General features: G+C 48.4%; 1 protein-coding gene across 6 annotated transcripts in view; it reads left to right on the forward strand.

Annotated features, from left to right (window-relative positions):
* st3gal4 (ST3 beta-galactoside alpha-2,3-sialyltransferase 4) overlaps positions 1-17,049 on the forward strand; it is a 226,811-nt gene that overhangs the window by 194,983 nt on the left and 14,779 nt on the right. For all 6 annotated transcript variants that reach the window (XM_067971096.1, XM_067971094.1, XM_067971093.1 and 3 more), the window contains 4 exons: positions 616-704; positions 11,775-11,865; positions 15,703-15,771; positions 15,892-15,992. In XM_067971096.1, coding sequence (XP_067827197.1) covers positions 689-704; positions 11,775-11,865; positions 15,703-15,771; positions 15,892-15,992 — 277 coding nt within the window. In that variant the 5' untranslated portion in view covers positions 616-688. The remainder of the gene's footprint in view (positions 1-615; positions 705-11,774; positions 11,866-15,702; positions 15,772-15,891; positions 15,993-17,049) is intronic.

The following is a 17,049-nucleotide window of genomic DNA, read 5'->3' on the forward strand; positions in this document are numbered from 1 at the left end:
AGAAACTATTTCCGCTGGTTGGGGATTTTAGGAGTAGGGGGCACAGTCTAAAAATTAGAGCCAGACCTTTCAGGAGTGAGATTAGAAAACATTTCTACACACAAAGGGTGGTAGAAGTTTGGAACTCTCTTCCGCAAATGGCAATTGATACTAGTTCAATTGCTAAATTTAAATGTGAGATAGATAGCTTTTTGGCAACCAAAGGTATTAAGGGATATGGGCCAAAGGCAGGTATATGGAGTTAGATCACAGATCAGCCATGATCTTATCAAATGGCGGAGCAGGCACGAGGGGCTGAATGGCCTACTCCTGTTCCTATGTTCCTATTTCAATTTATTACTAAGAGATTGAGAAGAAAGTTTGACAAATTTCGATACACAGAGGGTTGTTAGAGCAAGGAATACTTTGTCACTGGGAGTAGTTGAGATAGAGACCATCGTATCTTTTAAGGGTAAATTGATTAAATATTTGAAGCAGAGGACGCCAACACTGACAGGGGATGGGAGACCATTGGCAGAAAACGATTCAGTTGATGACCTATTTGATCCTTATATTTTGAATTGTAGAAAGCAGTACTTTTCAAAAAATAAAACAATAATCCTTTTGGCTTTTCAGAATCTATCTGCCATGAAGCAGAAGTGAAAAGGTGACTATGAGAATCCTGTGAGCACCTCGCTGAGCGATAAAGATGAGCTGGAAACCAGGTAGGGAAAATTTCCTGCCTGTTGACATGTTCGGATGATGTCGTTGATTCGTGAACCAGACCGTTTGCAACTTTGACATCCTTTTGAATCCTGAGCTGAGCTTCCGACCCCATATCCTCTCCATCGTCCAAACCGCCTACTTCCACCTCCATAACATCGCCCGTCTCTGCCGCAGCCTCAGCCCATCTGCTGCTGAAACCCTCATCCATGCCTTTATTACATCTAGACTCGACTATTCCAATGCTCTCCTGGCCGGTCTCCCATCTTCCACCCTCCATAAACTTGAGCTCATCCAACATTCTGCTGCCCGTATCCTAACTCGCACCAAATCCTGTTCACCCATCATCCCTGTGCTCACTGACCTACATTGGCTCCCGGTCCGGGAACGCCTCGATTTTAAAATTCTCATCGTTGTTTTCAAATCCCTCCATGGCCTCGCCCCTCCCTATCTCTGTAACCCCCTCCAGCCCTAAAACCCTTCGAGATCTCTGCGCTCCTCCAATTCTGGCCTTTCGTGCATCTGCGATTTTCATTGCTCCACCATTGGTGGTCGTGCCTTCAGCTGCCAAGGTCCTAAGCTCTGGAATTCCCTCCCTAAACTTCTCCACCTCTCTACCTCTCTCTCCTCCTTTTAAGACGTTCCTTAAAACCTAGCCCTTTGTGGGTACGGTAGCATAGTGGTTATGTTACTGGACCAGTAATCCAAAGTCATGAGTTTAAATCCCACCACGGCAGCTGGGGAATTTAAATTCAATTAATTAAATAAAATCTGGAATTAAAATACTAGTATCAGTAATGGTGGCCATGAAACTAATGCATTGTCGTAAAAACCCATCTGGTTCACTAATGTCCTTTAGGGAAGGAAACCTGCCGTCCTTACCCAGTCTGGCCTATATGTGACTCCAGACCACAGCAATGTGGTTGATTCTTAATTGCCCTCTGAAATGGCCTAGCAAGCCACTCAGTTGTAAAATCTCGCTTAAAAAAAAAAGTCATAATAAGAATAAAATCGGACGGAACACTAGGCACCGGACACGACAAAGGCAAACCAAGCCCAGTCGACCCTGCAAAGTCCTGCTCACGAACATCTGGGGACTTGTGCCAAAATTGGGGGAGCTGTCCCACAGACGAGTCAAGCAACAGCCTGACATCGCCATACTCACAGAATCATACCTTTCAGCCAACGTCCCAGACTCTTCCATCACCATTCCTGGGTATGTCCTGTCCCACCGGCAGGACAGACCCACCAGAGGTGGTGGTACAGTGATATACAGTCAAGAGGGAATGGCCCTGGGAGTCCTCAACATTGACTCTGGACCCCATGAAATCTCATGGCATCAGGTCAAACATGGGCAAGGAAACCTCCTGCTGATTACCACCTACCGTCCTCCCTCAGCTGCTGAATCAGTCCTCCTCCATGTTGAACAGCACTTGGAGGAAGCACTGAGGGTAGCAAGGGCACAGAATGTACTCTGGGTGGGGGACTTCAATGTCCATCACCAAGAGTGGCTCGGTAGCACCACTACTGACCGAGTTGGCCGAGTCCTGAAGGACATAGCTGCCAGACTGGGCCTGCTGCAGGTGGTGAGCGAACCAACACGAGGGAAAAACTTACTTGACCTCGTCCTCACCAATCTATCTGTCGCAAATGCATCTGTCCATGACAGTATTGGTAGGAGTGACCACCGCACAGTCCTTGTGGAGACAAAGTCCCGTCTTCACACTGAGGACACCATCCAACGTGTTGTGTGGCACTACCACCGTGCTAAATGGGATAGATTCAGAACAGATCTAGCAGCTCAAAACTGGGTATCCATGAGGCGCTGTAGGCCATCAGCAGCAGCAGAATTGTATTCCAGCACAATCTGTAACCTCATGGCCCGGCATATTCCTCACTCTACCATTACCAATAAGCTAGGAGATCAAACCTGGTTCAATGAGGAGTGTAGAAGAGCATGCCAGGAGCAGCACCAGGCGTACCTAAAAATGAGGTGCCAACCTGGTGAAGCTACAACTCAGGACTACATGCATGCTAAACAGCGGAAGCAACATACTATAGACAGAGCTAAGCGATTCCACAACCAACGAATCAGATCAAAGCTCTGCAGTCCTGCCACATCCAGTCGTGAATGGAGGTGGACAATTAAACAACTAACGGGAGGAGGAGGCTCTGCAAACATCCCCATCCTCAATGATGGCGGAGTCCAGCACGTGAGTGCAAAAGACAAGGCTGAAGCGTTTGCAACCATCTTCAGCCAGAAGTGCCGAGTGGATAATCCATCTCAGCCTCCTCCCGATATCCCCACCATCACGGAAGCCAGACTTCAGCCAATTCGATTCACTCCACGTGATATCAAGAAACGGCTGAGCGCACTGGATACAGCAAAGGCTATGGGCCCCGACAACATCCCGGCTGTCGTGCTGAAGTCTTGTGCTCCAGAACTAGCCGCGCCTCTAGCCAAGCTGTTCCAGTACAGCCACAACACTGGCATCTACCCGACAATGTGTAAAATTGCCCAGGTATGTCCTGTCCACAAAAAGCAGGACAAATCCAATCCGGCCAAGTACCGCCCCATCAGTCTACTCTCAATCATCAGCAAAGTGATGGAAGGTGTCGTCGACAGTGCTATCAAGCGGCACTTACTCACCAATAACCTGCTCACCGATGCTCAGTTTGGGTTCCGCCAGGACCACTCGGCTCCAGACCTCATTACAGCCTTGGTCCAAACATGGACAAAAGAGCTGACTTCCAGAGGTGAGGTGAGAGTGACTGCCCTTGACATGAAGGCAGCATTTGACCGAGTGTGGCACCAAGGAGCCCTAGTAAAATTGAAGTCAATGGGAATCAGGGAAAAACTCTCCAGTGGCTGGAGTCATACCTAGCGCAAAGGAAGATGGTAGTGGTTGTTGGAGGCCAATCAGCTCAGCCCCAAGTCATTGCTGCAGGAGTTCCTCAGGGCAGTGTCCTAGGCCCAACCATCTTCAGCTGCTTTATCAATGACCTTTCCTCCATCATAAGATCAGAAATGGGGATGTTCGCTGATGATTGCACAGTGTTCAGTTCCATTCGCAACCCCTCAAATAATGAAGCAGTCCGTGCCCGCATGCAGCAAGACCTGGACAACATCTAGGCTTGGGCTCATAAGTGGCAAGTAACATTTGTGCCATACAAGTGCCAGGCAATGACCATCTCCAACAAGAGAGAGTCTAATTACCTCCCCTTGACATTCAACGGCATTACCATCGCTGAATCCCCCACCATCAACATCCTGGGGGTCACCATTGACCAGAAACTTAACTGGACCAGCCATATAAATACTGTGGCCACGAGAGCAGGTCAGAGGCTGGGTATTTTGCAGCAAATGACTCACCTCCTGACTCCCCAAAGCCTTTCCACCATCTACAAGACACAAGTCAGGAGTGTGATGGAACACTCTCCACCTGCCTGGATGAGTGCAGCTCCAACAACACTCAAGAAGCTCAACACCATCCAGGACAAAGCAGCCCGCTTGATTGGCACCCCATCCACCACCCTAAACATTCACTCCCTTCACCACCAGTGCACAGTGGCTGCAGTGTGTACCATCCACAGGACGCACTGCAGTAACTCGCCAAGGCTTCTTCGACAGCACCTCCCAAACCCGTGGCCTCTACCATCTAGAAGGACAAGAGCAGCAGGCACATGGGAACACCACCACTTGCACGTTCCCCTCCAAGTCACACACCATCCCGACTTGGAAATATATCGCCGTTCCTTCATCGTCGCTGGGTCAAAATCCTGGAACTCCCTTCCTAACAGCACTGTGGGAGAACCTTCACTACACGGACTGCAGCGGTTCAAGAAGGCGGCTCACCACCACCTTCTCAAGGGCAATTAGGGATGGGCAATAAATGCTGGCCTCACCAGCGACGCCCACATCCCATGAATGAATTTTTAAAAAATGACCACGTTTTTGGTTACCTGTCCTGATGTCTCCTTCTTTGGCTCGGTGTCAATTTTTGTCTGATATCACTCCTGTGAAGCACCTTGGAACGTCTTACTGTATTAAAGGCACTATTTAAATGCAAGTTGTTGTCAATGCCTGCTTCCCAGGCAGCAGTCACAACGCTCTCAGCTTAAGGCAGCCATCTGTGCCACCCTTACATGCAGGTGAAAGCAGACTTGAAATATGGGTTTTGCGCTAAAAACACAAAGGTTCAGTGTCACCGGACACCCTTGTAAGCGAATGTTGTGTCCCTACAATCCGGAGTGCACCTTCACCATCCAAAAACCAACTTCACTGACAGCAAGACCCGTGAATCCCGTGTTGCACGTATTGGTTACCGTAATCTTGTGTGTGTCACCACGTGCATTCTCCTGTCTTTACATAACGTGGACCGATGAGCATTCTAGAGAGATGAGACACAACTGTAAACCAACAGACTGGTTTATTTTACATATAATATAGGAATCAACACAATGCAGTTTTCACCGTGTGATCTGTCAATTTTCTACTGTTCCTTGTTCTTTGAGAAACAATAAATATACATCTACTGATGTTCTGGCCGGAAACCCTTTCTCCCAGTTAGCTAAACCCAACCTAACTGGCCATCGCTGTTTGTGTTTGCACACCCAGTCTTTCTTGCTTTCTTTCTTTGTGTAGCTTTAAATCTGTGCGTGGACAATATGCCTTTTCAGGTTTAATAAACCCACAATGTATATTTTGCAAACATTGATTGAAAACAAAAGAGATCATATTTGTCGATGGCCCTAGTTCAGTTTTAGCTTAACTGACCTCTGGGGCCTTTTTATGTTTCCATATTGCAGTAACGTACACTGATAAATATATTATGTTTTATGGCTGGCACATCTGTCCTTGGATAGTTAATCAATGCTTCAAATTACCAAGGCTCCCAGCTTAATTCTATGTGTTCTGGCAAATATTGAATTGAAGTGCTAGATTTGATGTAAGAAATATTAAAAATTGACAGAATTGTGTTCAGGCAATTCTGTAAAACGCGAAATGCTTCAGTGACCAAAAGTCCTCTCTTCAGCCATTGCTAGTGATAACATTTTGTCAAACACGCACAGAAACTGAGCACAGAGGCAGTGAGGCCCATACAGCTACAGAGATCATTGTAGTGTAGCATAGCAGCGTAGATTAAGGCGTGCCTTACAATACAGCTTGCTTTGGTCTCCAAGGTCATCTTTGTCTACTAAACACTACATAACTGTTGTACAAGTTAGGAGGCACAGTAAGTTGCGTAGGTGGGAGCAGGAAGTTACAAAGAGACTTAAACAGATTAAGTGAGTGAGCAAAACTGTGACAAATGGAGTTTAGTATAGTGTGAAGCCATCTACTTTGGATCTAAGAAAGGCAAATTGGAATATTTTCTTAATGACAAGAAACTAGGAGCTGTGGAGGAGCAATGAGATTAGGGGGTCCCATGTACACAAATCACTAAAAACTGGTGCACAAATACAAAAAATAATTTAAAAAGGCTAATGGAATGTTGGCCTATATCTCAAGGGGGCTAGAATGCAAAGGGGTGGAAAATTTGTTAGTTATATAAAGCTCTGGTCAGACCCCATCTGGAGATACTGCGTTCAGTTTTGGGCAGTGCACCTCGGGAAGGATATATTGGCCTAGGAGGGGGTGCAGTGCAGATTCACCAGAATTATACCAGGGCTTAGAGGGTTAAATTATGAGGACAAGTTGTATAAATTTGACTTGTATTCTTTTTTTAAAATTCATTCATGGGATGGGGCGTCGCTGGCAAGGCCGGCATTTATTGCCCATCCCTAATTGCCCTCGAGAAGGTGGTGGTGAGCCGCCTTCTTGAACCGCTGCAGTCCGTGTGGTGAAGGTTCTCCCACAGTGCTGTTAGGAAGGGAGTTCCAGGATTTTGACCCAGCGACGATGAAGGAACGGCGATATATTTCCAAGTCGGGATGGTGTGTGACTTGGAGGGGAACGTGCAGGTGGTGTTGTTCCCATGTGCCTGCTGCTCTTGTCCTTCTCGTTGGTAGAGGTCGCGGGTTTGGGGGGCGCTGTCCTATGCATTTATAAGGTGCAAGGGTGAGGTGTTTACAATGATAAGATGAGTCAATAGGGTAGATCAAGAGAAACTATTTGCTCTGGTGGTGGAATCAGAACAAGGGGGAATAACCTTAAAATTAGAGCCAGGCCCGTTCAGGTGAAAAATCAGGAAGCATTTTTTTTACACAAAGGGTATTGGAAATCTGCAACTTTCTTCCCCCCAATAGGGAAACACTTATTTTGCCCACTTTCTGCAGCAGCAGCCACTTCAGCACGTGAGACGTGAGACGCTGCTCCAAAGTTTTGCGCATAATGGGCGTTTTCATCCGTCCAGAGGCAACTTTCCTTTAAGTGGCTGCAGCAGCAGCACGCAATATTCCACCTCCCCCTGTATAAGCTCCCAGTGGCCTATGGACAGGAGCTTAAATGCAATAGATAATTGTGGGCACGTTTGTAAGTTTTGACAGGGAGGTTCGATCGGGTGGATGGGCTGCTGCATGCTGTATCTGGAGGCACAGGCACCGTAAAAATGCAGCCTTTTATATTTTGAACTTAAGTTTACCCAGAGTGAAATGAAATTGGGATGTCCCTTTTTGAGAATTATTTCAAATTTTACAACTCCCAGCAATTTAGTGGAAAGATCATTAAAAAGAAGGGAAAAACTTACAGCGCCTCTCACAACCTCAAAAACAACTTGCATTTATATAGCGCCTTTAACGTAGTAAAACATCCCAAGGTGCTTCACATGAGCGATTATCAAACAAAATTTGACACCGAGCCAGATAAACAGGTTTTAGGACAGGTGATCAAAAGCTTGGTCAGAGAGGTAGGTTTTAAGGAGCGTCTTAAAGGAGGAGAGCGAGGTAGAGAGGCGCAGGGGTTTAGGGAGGGAATTCCAGAGCTTAGGGCCTAGGCAGCTGAAGGCACAGCCGCCAATGGTGGAGTGATTACAATCGGGGATATGCAAGAGGCAAGAATTGGAGGAGTGCTGAGATCTCGGGGGGTTGTAGGACTGGAGGAGGTTACAGAGATAGGGAGGGGCGAGGCCATGGAGAGATTTGAAAACACCGATGAGAATTTTAAAATCGAGATGTTCCCAGACCGGGCGCCAATGTAGGTCAGTGAGCACAGGGGTGATGGGAGAACGGGACTTGGTTTGAGTTGGGATACAAACAGCAGAGTTTTGGATGAACTCAAGTTTATGGAGGGTGGAAGATGGGAGGCCGGCCAGAAGAGCATTGGAATAGTCTAGTCTGGAGGTAACAAAGGCATGGATGAGGCCTTCAGATGAGCTGAGGCAGGGGCGGAGAACGGGCGCTATTACGGAGGTGGAAGTAGGCAATCTTGGTGATGGAACAGATATCTAGTTGGAAGCTCATCTCGGGGTCAAATAGGACTCTAAGGTTGCGAACAGTCTGGTTCTGCCTCAGACAGTGGCCAGGGAGAGGGATGGAATTGGTGGCTTGGGAATGGTTGGGACCAAAGACAATGGCTTCAGTCTTCCCAATATTTAGTTGGAGGAAATTTTTGCTCATCCAGTACTGGATGTCAGACAAGCAATGTGACAAACGAGAGACAGTGGAGGGGTCAAGGGAGGTGGTGGTGAGGTAGAGCTGGGTGTCGCCAGTGTACATGTGGAATTTGACGTTGTGTTTTCGGATGACGTCACCGAGGACCAGCATTAGATGAGAAATAGGAGGGGGCCAAGGATAGATCCTTGCGGGACTCCAGAGATAACGGTGCAGGAGTGGGAAGAGAAGCCATTGCAGGTGATTTGCTGGCTACGACTGGATAGATAGGAATGGAACCAGGGGTGGGCAGTCCCACCCAGCTGGACAATGGAGGAGAGGCGTTGGAGGAGGATGGTGGAATCAACCGTGTCAAAGGCTGCAGACAGGTTGAGAAGGATGAGGAGGGATAATTTACCACGGTCACAGTCACATAGGATGTCAGTTGTGACTTTGATAAGGGCTGTTTCAGTACTGTGGAAACCTGATTGGTGGGATTCAAACATGGAGTTGCGGGAAAGATGGGCATGGATTTGGGAGGCGACAACACGTTCAAGGACTTTGGAGAGGAAAGGGAGGTTGGAGATGGGGTAGTCAAGGGTAGGGTTTCTGAGGAGAGGGTGATGACGGCAGATTTGAAGGCGAGGCGGACAGTACCTGAGGAGAGCGACCCGTTGATAATATCAGCTAACATGGGGGGCAGGAAGGGAAGTTCGGTGGTCAGCAGTTTAGGGGGAATAGGGTTGAGGGAGCAGGAGGTGGGTCTCATGGTCAAGATGAGCTCGCAGAGAAACTAGAGAAAGATACGAGTTCAGGGCTAGGGAAGGGGGAACCGTAGGGGAAGTTTGGCTCAGTGGGCTAGGGGAAGGGAGGGAAGAGGCAGAGGCAGCTGAACAGATGGTCTCAATCTTAGTGACAAAGTAGTCCACGAGCTCCTCGCACTTTTCATTGGAGGTGAGGGTGGTGGGGGCAGGGGAGTGGAGATTAAGAAGACTGTTTGTGGTGGAGAAGAGGAGTTGGGGGCTATCTTTGCATTCCAGGATGATCCTGGAATAGTGAGCAGTTTTGGCAGAGGAGAGCAGGACCCAATAGCTTTATGTAGTCCAGCCAGATCTGGCTAAACCAGTTGTCCACCATAAACGTTCAAGTCTTTGTCCCTTGGACTTATGGGAACAGAGATGAGGGCTGTACCAGGGGGAAAGACCAGGGTGAGAGAGAGTAATGGTTTTAATGGGGACAAGGGCATCAAAGGTGGAGGTGAGGGTGTGATTGAGCAGATCGGTAGCTGCAGAAATGTTGTGGTGAATGGAGGGCCAAAGGCTAGACAATTGGGAATTTGAAAGTGCCGTTTTAAGTGACCTGGAGGAGAGGTTTTTCTAGGAGCAGACATAGAAGGAGGTGGGTTTGGGAGGGGGAAGGGGGCTGTGATGGAGAGGGATACAAGGAAGTGATCAAAGATGGCCTTATCTGTGATTGACACGATGGGAGTTGAGAGGCCACGTGAGATGGCAATGTCGAGGGGGTGGCTGTGAATATAGGTGGGGGAAATTATATGGAGGGAGATATTAAGGAAGGATAAGAGTGCAGTGAACTCACGATGAGTTGAGATGAAGGTTGAATTCACTGAGGATGAGAAATCACGGTGCAGAAGCTGAGGGAGGAAAGCAGTGAAGATATGTCGGTGAGGAACTTGCCATGGTACTTGGGTGGGTGGTAAAGAGGATTTTAAAGGAGGGGAGAGGGGTGGAACAAGGTGAGATGCTCAAAGGAGGAGAAGATGCAAGAGGAGTAGGGGGACAGACCAAGGTGTGATTTGGTGATAAGGGCCACACCACCACCGCAGGGGTCTGGGCGGGACAAGTGGTGAAAGATATAGCCAGGCGGGGAGGCTTCATTAAGGGGGAAGGTGTCATCACCCGTCAGCCAGGTTTCCGTCTAGGCCATGATATCGATGTAGTCATCCACAATGTCATGGATGGCAAGGGCCTCTTTCACAAGTGAACGGACACTGTGGAGGGAGATGCGGAGAGGGGCGGGGATAGCTGATCCACTGGCTGAGTCCACAGGGTCAGCGCTGAGAGGGGTGAGTGGGGCGGGAAGGAGAGTGGTAAGAATGGCCCCTAGCCAGCACGCTGGGCGGGAAGGTTGGCGAGAGAGTAGGATGGGGGCAGTTGGGGTTGCTGCTTTAAGGAGGCAGCGACGAGTGCTTCGATGGGTCCTTCGGAGGATGCTAAGAGAGGCATGGAGCGAAGCTGTAGACTCATCTGAGAAGGAGTCAAGCCTGGGATGGCAGCAGGAGAGTAGGAAGGTCGAGGAGTGCTGAAGGGTTGGGAGGGGGGGTGCAGAGTACCCGGGAGGAGAAAAATGAAAGGAGGCATGATGACAGGAAAGAGGGGCCTGGGAGGGGTAAAGAGAAAAGAAGAAAAAATGGGGGAAATAGAAGGGATGGGCTCGGGTCCGAAGCTGCAGCCAAAACGCACGTGAAAATGGACACAGGGAAACTCAAGTCACATAGTGATGGTTACATCGCAAGATTAGGATAGATGTGTCCTGGTAATAAACAGGGAAGAGAGAGGGGACAATAGGAGGGAGTCCAAAGTTAAAGTCAGAGGTCCTGTGGTGGGATAAAGTTGATGTAGATAGGGTGGAGTCAGGGTGGAGCATCGACAAACTGATGTCCAGGTCCGGAGACGGGTGTGGAGGGCGAGTGGAGAAGCCAGGGGGTGTGTGCAGAATCGATCACGGGGCAGAAAAACAGTGGCGAAGTTGGAGATCACTATAAGATCCAGAAGCGGTGGCGAAAAGGGCTGCAGCCCAGGAGAGAGAATTTCTGGCCAGGAACCGCACTGTAGCAGAATAAAGCTGAAAAATCAGCAGGACCAATAGGACAGTCAGAAGCTCATCAGATAACAACAGCGGTGGGGGATGGGCTGTAGGCTAGACAAAGTTGCCATAAAACTTAAGCAATTGAATAGCAGATTAGAGTCACAGCAGCTGAGCCTAACAGTGTAGTCCAGTGGAGTAGCATAATCTTGGCGACAGAGAAGTCCGGGAATTTGGAAGCCAAATTTGAAGAAAGAACCAGTGCGAACTGATGAAAACAAAGAGCAGGCATGATCGGGGGATGGGCAGTGGGCCCAGGTAACTTTTAACTTGCAGCTTGAACTTGTAGTTCGGGCTAAAATGCACCCACTATTAGAAAGAGTCAGGGGAACTTAAACAGTGGAAGAGAGGAGATTGGGGGAGAGAGGGCAAAGGATGGTAACAGATGACCAAGGATAGAGTTGCACAGGCTCTAGGAAGCAGCCAGCCCAGGAGCCATCTCGGATGCACCTCAGGTCACCCCAAAGTGCTTCATAGCCAATGAAGTACTTTTGAAGTCTAGTCACTGTTGCAATGTAAACTAGTTTCAGGTCTGTGTATGATAGACACACCATCACTTTGTAGCGTCTCTACGGTTTCACTGCATACTGTATGCATCTCACTGTTATATGGATGAATGGAACTGTGGAAATTAATTTTTCCCTTCTCTTTTTTTTTAGATTGTTCTAAGATCTCTCGGTTTCTGTTGCTTCTTACATTTGTTATTGCGATGGTGATCCTTTCCCATCTGACACTGAAGACGAATTTCCAGTAAGTCTTTCCCTGGAGCATCCTTGCACCAATCCCAGCCTCGTCGGGGTTGGGAATTGAACAGTGCTGCATGTCAACAGCGTTAAAGGAACCCCTTAATCAAGAAGGTTATCTGGAGAGACTAGAGAAGCTGGGATTGTTCTCCTAAGAGCAGAGAAGGTTAAGGGGATTTAATCGAGGTGTTCAAAATCATGAAGAGTTTTGATGGAATAGATAGAGAGAAGCTGTTTCCATTGGCAGGAGGGTTGGTAATCAGAGGTCACAAATTTAGGATAATTGGCAGAAGAGCCAGGGGGGGAGATGAGAAATCTTTTTACGCAGCGAGTTGTTATGATCTGGAATGCACTGCTTGAATGGGTGGTGGAAACAGTTTCAGTAGCAACTTTCAAAAGGGAATTGGATATATACTCGTAAAGGAAAAAATTGCAGGGCTGTGGGGAAAGTGCAGGGGAAGTGGGATAGCGCTTTCAAACAGCAGGCACGATGGGCCAAATGGCCGCTTCTGTGCTGAATGCTGCTATGAAAGCCTGGCATCTGAGTGTGCCCATGGCGTACACTGCCTTGAGCTGGATTTCTCTGAATAACAGCATTTTGGGACCAGTTCAGATCATTTGGAATCAGATTATCCCGAGTGCAACAGGTTGGATGGACACAATGCTTGTAGCCAGAATAAGGCGTGTAACAGAACTCTCTGTGCCACTGTTGACTGCAGCACCTTTTTGACTGGGCTTGCTGAACTACTGATGGCTGTGTCGGGCCGTCAGTGATGAGCAAAGACTATGGGAACATCCCTCTGATTTGCATAGAGTGCCTTTGTCGACATTTTAAAGCCTTTGCCTTGAGCTTGCACTGTGCAGTATCCGTAAGCAACATTTGTGCCAAATTCCTACGTCTACTATTTTCATGATGTCACCTCACTTATTCGAACCCACATTTGTTACTGACATCACGCAGTCTCATTTCAAGGCACTTTTTCTGTTGCTTCAGAATTTTGCAACACGAAAGGAGGCCATTCAGCCCATCAAGCTTGTGCCAGCCCTTTGAAAAAGCTTTCTATTTAGTCCCCTGCACTTTCCTCGCATTCTTTTAAAATTTTTACTTTTCAAAATATTTGTTTATTTCCCTTTTAAAAGCTGTCATGGATTCTGCTTCCACCCTGTGTCTGGCAGGGCATTTTTGTTGCAATCCTCTTCATAAAAAAATTATTCTCCTAGTCCCTCGCTTTGTTCTTTTGGTAAAGATTATACATTTCTGCTGTTGATGTTAGTCGATGCATTGTAGCCCAATGGCTGTGGGACATTTTTCATCAAAGATCGGTAAAATCCTATTTATTGTCCCTCATTTCCACCACCACCCCTACTCCAGTGCTACTTTACCATAGCTGACACTTTTTAATTGTTTCATCGACAGAAAATGCACCATTTACTGGCCCGCTACATTTCTGAGAATTCCAGTATTTAAGATGTTCATTTTCAAGAAATAATCCTAGAATTTCGCACCTGGTATAAACCACATCTCCTGGTGGGTATGAAATGTGCTTGGAGGAACCCCCTCTGAGCTGTTGGACCTACTGCGGTTCTGTGATTCTATCAATACATAGACTGTACAGCACAGAGACGGGCCATTCGGCTCAACTGGTCCATGCCGGTGTTTATGCTCCACACGAGCCTACTCCCACCCCTCTTCTAACCGTATAAGCATAACCTTTTATTCCAGTAATTCTGGTTAGTCATTCCTGACCAGGGGCTGCTTGTGTTGGTTTAACCACACTCTGTGCCCGTGGTTTGACAGTTACTCTTAAATTCTCATGAAGGTGACGGATGGCATTCACTCGCTCCCAGAGCAGGTGCAGCACGGGTTAGATACAGAGGAAAGCTCCCTCTACACTGTCCCATCAAACACTCCCAGAGCAGGTACAGCACGGGTTAGATACAGAGTAAAGCTCCCTCTACACTGTCCCATCAAACACTCCCAGGACAGGTACAGCACGGGTTAGATACAGAGTAAAGCTCCCTCTACACTGTCCCATCAAACATTCCCAGAGCAGGTACAGCACGGGTTAGATACAGAGTAAAGCTCCCTCTACACTGTCCCATCAAACACTCCCAGGACAGGTACAGCACGGGTTAGATACAGAGTAAAACTCCCTCTACACTGTCCCATCAAATACTCCCAGGGTAGGTACAGCACGGGTTAGATACAGAGTAAAGCTCCCTCTACACTGTCCCATCAAACACCCCCAGGGTAGGTACAGCACGGGTTAGATACAGAGTAAAGCTCCCTCTACACTGACCCATCAATCACTCCCAAATAAAGTACAGCTAGGGTTAGATACAGTGTAAAGCTCCCTCTACACTTTCCCATCAGATACTCCCAGGGCAGGTACAGCACGGGTTAGATACAGAGTAAAGCTCCCTCTACACTGTCCCATCAATCACTCCCAGAGCAGGTACAGCACGGGTTAGATACAGAGTAAAGCTCCCTCTACACTGTCCCATCAAACACTCACAGAGCAGGTACAGCACTGGTTAGATACAGAGTAAAGCTCCCTCTACACTGTCCCATCAAACACTCCCAGAGCAGGTACAGCACGGGTTAGATACAGAGTAAAGCTCCCTCTACACTGTCCCATCAATCACTCCCAAATAAAGTACAGCTAGGGTTAGATACAGTGTAAAGCTCCCTCTACACTTTCCCATCAGATACTCCCAGGGCAGGTACAGCACTGGTTAGATACAGAGTAATGCTCCCTCTACACTGTCCCATCAAACACTCCCAGAGCAGGTACAGCACGGGTTAGATACAGAGTAAAGCTCCCTCTACACTGTCCCATCAAACACTCCCAGAGCAGGTGCAGCACGGGTTAGATACAGAGTAATGCTCCATCTACACTGTCCCATCAATCACTCCCAAATAAAGTACAGCTAGGGTTAGATACAGAGTAAAGCTCCCTCTACACTGTCCCATCAAACACTCCCAGGGCAGGTACAGCACGGGTTAGTTACAGAGTAAAGCTCCCTCTACACTGTCCCATCAAACACTCCCAGGGCAGGTACAGCACGGGTTAGATACAGAGTAATGCTCCATCTACTCTGCCGTAACTATGTGCGCCCCCTACTGCCAGCATGGTAGCTTTCCAGTTTCCACACCCGCTGTCCTAGGACTGCTCAGAATATGTTTGCCATTTCAGTGATGAAAAAGGGGCAGCTTATTGCTTTATGTCCATTTTTTTTGGGGATTCATTCTCAGAATGTGGGTGTCACTGGCAAAAGCCGGCATTTATTGCCCATCCCTAGTTGCCCTTGAGAAGGTGGTGGTGAGCCGCCTTCTTGATCCGCTGCAGTCCGTGTGGTGAAGGTTCTCCCACAATGCTGTTAGGTCGGGAGTTCCAGAATTTTGACCCAGTGGCTATGAAGCTGCGGCGATACATTTCTATGTCAGGATGGTGTGTGACTTGGAGGGGAACTTGGAGGTGGTGTTGTTCCCATGCATCTGCTGCCCTTGTCTTTCTAGGTGGTAGAGGTCGCGGGTTTGGGAGGTGCTTGGCAAGTTGGTACATTGCATCCTGTAGATAATACATACTGCAGCCACGGCGCGCCGGTGGTGGAGGGAGTGGATGTTTAAGGTCAACTATGAACTGGATTGAGACTGCCCAAAGCTATTTTATGTAGGGGCCTCACAGACAACAGACAGAGGGCATCTTTCATCCTGTCAGAATGGGCTGGATTGAAAGCCAGTGCTGAAAGCCCAGGGTTTAATAGGTTGTGCAATCCAGTTCCCATCACTTTTAATATGAAGTGACAGCATTTTTGTGCGTTAACATTTGTCTCTCTTTAGTTACAGTGTGGAAGAAAAGCACTGCCAAATTGGGTATTCAAACATATGCAGCAAGCAGGTCATCTCAAAGTAAGTCACCCTTTGCACCATCACCCTGCGTTGAGCTCCGCTCTCCGTTTCGTTGTTGCAGATTTTCTCTGATTGCGCCTCTGCTGCTTTTAATCTCGCTGTTTTCCATTTCTCTTTCAGTTTCACAAGAAACCCCCAGTTATTTTTAAACTTAAACGATATTTGGTGGATGCAGCAAGGCTCTGAGGTCAATGAATTGCCGTACGGAATTAAAGGCAGCGGTGAGGAACCTTCGGGCGCTCCTTTTGGTTTTGTTTCCTTGTATTTGAAATAAATAGGGGCAGAGTGGTGAGGCCAGGAAAGTTGAGTCTTTTCCTCCTGGTGCTTCCAGCAGACGTCTCCCCAAATCACTCGGACAGTTTCCACCATCTCCCCGAATCACTCGGACAGTTTCCACCATCTCCCCGAATCACTCGGACAGTTTCCACCATCTCCCCGAATCACTCGGACAGTTTCCACTATGGCAGAATTGTCATGAGATCCCCAGGCAGAGTGGGTTGATGAAGGGCCTTCAACCCTTTTCGATCCCTGGCCTCCAGCACACTGATCTTACCGTCTCCCCATTACCGTGTCCAGCTCCAATGAGTCCAGTGTGCTGGCCTCGCCCACCCTTCCTGGGCCACCCCGTTCCAGCGGCTGGGTCCTCGCTCCATCTGAAGGAATGCTCGTCAGCGATGGGATTTGAAGTTTTAAAGATGGCTTGTGAAGGTCCATGAAACACTCTCGGGAGGAGTTCTGACGGAAGGAAATGATCCCTTTGTACATTATGATTCCCATTAGTTCATGGCATTGTGTGTTTGCCTAATAGGAACATAGGAGTAGGAGTAGGCCACTCAGCCCCTCAAGCCTGTTCCGCCATTCAGTGAGATCATGGCTAATGTGTTAGTTGTGCGTTCCTTCACTGTATCAGCAACTTTCCGAGATAACGCAGGGACAGATGCTGAAGTGAAACCCAATCAGTTCTGTGTGGCTTTTAACATTATACTGAAATGGGTCTTGGCTGTGATGTGCTTTGTTGAGCCCTGGACCTTGGCACTGGCCCGAGCCGGGACCTTGGCACTGGCCCGAGCCGGGACCTTGGCACTGGCCCGAGCCGGGACCTTGGCACTGGCCCGAGCCGGGACCTTGGCACTGGCCCGAGCCGGGACCTTGGCACTGGCCCGAGCCGGGACCTTGGCACTGGCCCGAGCCGGGACCTTGGCACTGGCCCGAGCCGGGACCTTGGCACTGGCCCGAGCCTGGACCTTGGCACTGGCCCGAGCCGGGACCTTGGCACTG

The sequence above is a fragment of the Heptranchias perlo genome, chromosome 33 (assembly GCF_035084215.1).
Source record: "Heptranchias perlo isolate sHepPer1 chromosome 33, sHepPer1.hap1, whole genome shotgun sequence".
Lineage (NCBI taxonomy): Eukaryota > Metazoa > Chordata > Chondrichthyes > Hexanchiformes > Hexanchidae > Heptranchias > Heptranchias perlo.